Source organism: Notamacropus eugenii, chromosome 2 (genome assembly GCF_028372415.1).
Source record: "Notamacropus eugenii isolate mMacEug1 chromosome 2, mMacEug1.pri_v2, whole genome shotgun sequence".
NCBI classification, from domain to species: domain Eukaryota; kingdom Metazoa; phylum Chordata; class Mammalia; order Diprotodontia; family Macropodidae; genus Notamacropus; species Notamacropus eugenii.
In genome coordinates, this window is record NC_092873.1 from 384,389,659 (window position 1) to 384,393,306 (window position 3,648).

The 3,648-nt window shown below is 38.6% G+C and overlaps 1 protein-coding gene across 1 annotated transcript; it reads right to left on the reverse strand.

Annotated features, from left to right (window-relative positions):
* Positions 1-2,141: 2,141 nt before the first annotated feature.
* On the reverse strand, positions 2,142-2,961 carry LOC140524083 (serum amyloid P-component-like). The gene is given in 1 exon segment (XM_072638584.1): positions 2,142-2,961. A coding segment is annotated over 1 exon segment (606 nt). The 5' UTR covers positions 2,874-2,961; the 3' UTR covers positions 2,142-2,267.
* Between the last annotated feature and the right edge of the window lie 687 nt (positions 2,962-3,648).

Here is a 3,648-nt window from a genome sequence, read left to right on the forward strand (position 1 = left end):
ATCTTTCAAGAAATTATCAAGGAAAACTGCCCTGATATTCTATAACCAGAGGGCAAAATAGATACTGAAAGAATCCACCAATTGCCTCCTGAAAGAGATCACAAAAGGAAAACTCCTAAGAATAATGTAGCCAAATTCCAGTACTCCCAGGTCAAGGAGAAAATATTGCAAGCAGCCAGAAAGAAACAAGTATTGTGGAAATACAATCAAGATAACACAAAATCTAGCAGCTTCTATTTTAAGGGATCAGAGGGTATGGAATATGATGTTCCAGAGGTCAAAGGAGTTAGGATTAAAACCAAGAATTGCCTTCCCAGAAAAACTGAGTATAACACTTCAGGTAAAAAATGGTCACTCAATGAAATAGAGGGCTTTCAAGAATTCTTGATGAAAAGACCAGAGGTAAATAGAAAATTTGACTTTCAAACAAAAGCATCAAGAGAAGGATGCAAAGCTAAACAGGAAAGAGAAATCATAAGGGACTTATTAAAGTTTAACTGTTTACATTCCTATATGGATAGACAAAATTTGTAACTCTTGAGATTTTTCTCAGTATTAGGGTAGTTGGAGGGCACAGGGTGAGTTGAATGTAAAAGGATGATATCCAAAAAAATAAAATTAAGGGGTGAGAGAGGAATATATTGGGAGAAGAGGAAAGTGAGAAATAGAATGGGGTAAATTATCTCTCACATAAAGGAGGCAAGCAAAAGCTTTTTCAATGGAGAGGAAGAGGCAGGAGGTGAGAGGGAAAGAGTAAACCTTACTCTCATTAGATTTGGCTTAAGGAAGGCACAATATATACACTCAATTTGGCATGAAAATCTATCTTACACTACAGAAAAGTAGGGAGGAAGGGAATAAGTAGGAGGAATGATAGAAAGGAAGGCAAATGGGAGGAGTGGGTAATTAGAAGTAAACACTTTTGAGGAGGGACAGGATCAAAAAAGAGAATAGAATAAATGTGAGGCAGGTTAGGAGAGAGGAAAATATAGTCTTTCACATCATGACTGTTATGGAAGTGTTTTGCATGACTATACGTGTATAAGCTATATCAAATTGCTTGCCTTCTCAGTGGGGATGGGTGGGGAGAGAGGAAGGGAGAGAAGTTGGAGCTCAAAGTTTTAAAAATTAATGTTAAAAAATTATTTTTACTTTCAACTGGGAAATAAGACATACAGGCAGTAGAGCATAGAAATCTATCTTGCCCTACAAGAAAATAGAGGGGAAGGGAATTAGAGAAAGGAGAAGTGTGATAAAAGGTAGGGCATATTGGGGGAAGAAGTCATCAGAATGCGTGATGCCTTTGGGTGGGCAGAGGGGAGAGATGAGGAGAAAATTTGTAATTCAAAATCTTGTGGAAGTGAATGTTGAATACTAAAAATAAATTAATAAAAAAAGAAGTAACTCTGGTTCTCAAAAACTATGCCAGGAGAAAACAAGAACTGTCATGGAGGAAAGGTACCACAATGAACTCAGTGATGGGTTTTAGATCTACCCCTCCTTAGGCACTCTATTACCCTGTCTCCATGATTTACTATGTCTTCCATATAAGTTTCGTTAAATTTAGAATGGCAGCACCTCAGTGTTAAAAGGGGACTTTGGAGGTCAACTCAAGCTATCCATGATTGGGAAATGAACTCCTCTACAACACACAGGAGCATGGGTTAGTCAGTTCTGTTAGTGAGCTAGTTAGGCAACAAGTCAGCTCTGTTCAGTGTTCTCTTGTGAGGGAAAACCTATTACCTCTCACAGAAATTCATTTCACTTTGGGATAACTCTAATTGTTAGGAACTTTCCCCCCTTACATCAAGTCTCTTCAAAGAGACTCATACTCTGATTGTTTCAAGTCATGATTTGGGGTGGGAGGAAGGGCATAAGATAGCTTGTAGACCATCTACTAAGCTATAGAGAGGTTGTGATCAGTATCAGTGAAGTACATATCCATACCAAAAAAGAAAATAAAATCACAAATACTTTTAAGAAATGTACATCAGTGCAGTGGGAACTCATGTTAATTAGAGTTCTTTATCAATATCTTAATTTCTGGATAGGGTCCAGATAATTGAGATTTCACATAAATAACTTGTGAATAACTGAATTGCTACTATCATACTATAACACACAAATTAAGGGTATTTTAATTCTTTATTATTCAACTGGGTAGCACAGAGACCCTCAGATCTAGGTACATGAGATCTAATCTCCTAGGGAAGACATCATCCACTGTTGATCAGTTATGTTTACTAGCATGCTAATGGTCAAGAGACTCAGGACCACAGCTGGGGTTTGATGACCACATAACCTTTTATCTCATAATTCAATGCTTCCCAGTTTAGGATATTGCCACCAAAGTTCTCATCACTGTACGAGGAATGAACCTCATCTGGAGAAAGTACAAAATCCCACATGTGAACTTCTCCAATTTCTCCCACAAAGGACTGTTTATTATCAAAACTTCCCCCAAAGGAATCTTGCTCTTGCCCCAGGACAATCTTTGCCTTTGCTCCCACTAAATACCCCTTCTTCAGGACCTTTCTCACTAGGGGCTTATTATTTATCCACAGTTCAGATATGCCTGAAGCTGACTCTCAGTTTACACAAATATGGATTGGGAAAGAAAGGTCATTATTGATTCTAAAAGAAACCTTTTCATTCCCAGTGTTCAGATTGTACTCCCCAACCCTGGACCTATATAGGAGAATTTCATTGTCATTGGCTCTGGTGGCATAGGAGAACAGACTGTAGGAACGGATGGGGTCAGTGAAGTCATGCAGGCACACAGTGAGATTCTGCAGTGGTTTCTCCATCTGAAGGATTAGGAAGACATGGGCATCAGATGATTCTTTAGGGAATACAAACACTTTCCTTCTCATGTCTGCAATAGAGAAAGAGGATTAGAAGTAGGACCTTCTTTTAACTTTTCAGAAGGTAGAGTTTCACCTGCTCTGTGACTCTAAATATTGGGAATGAAAACATCCCTCCTAGTGAACATTTCCTTCCATTACTGCACCATATCAACCCACCCGTAGCTCCATGCTCTAGACTAAAAATGTAAAACATAAATCTGAACCAGAAGAAAATTTCATTGGGAAATACTTCATAAAATAAATACAAATATAATAAATCATAGATAACTGCATTTTAAAACTAAATCAATATGCAGCCTACAGGGCTGTTGATTAGTGATCCCTATTTCTATTTAAGTTCAATACCATTGCTCTAGATCCAGCCCCAGAACCAATTCAAAAATTTCCCACTTGTCTGAGCAATAGCTCCTAAGAGATTATAAAGGATCAAAGTCCCAGACAAGATTTTCTTCATCTTCTCTGTCTAGAAGTGCCTGTGGCAGTAGCAATACTGGGAGCAATGTTTCTAGAAAAATCAGAAAGTGAGGTTCTGCTATTCTTCACTTGCCAGTGACAATTTCCTCATCTCTGGCCTCAGTATCTTCAGGGATTTTATGCACATGGTAGGGGAGGGGAAAATATTGTGTAAGATATTTCCCAGCTCCCCTACAGTGAGAGGTGCTGATCCGGTGTATTCCATGTGGGTACTGGGGTGGGAAATCGATGGAAGTTGACTGCCTGAGCTCAAACTCTATGTGACACAGATTTAAGGTTTGGGAAAACAGTAGTTCAAGAAAACCAG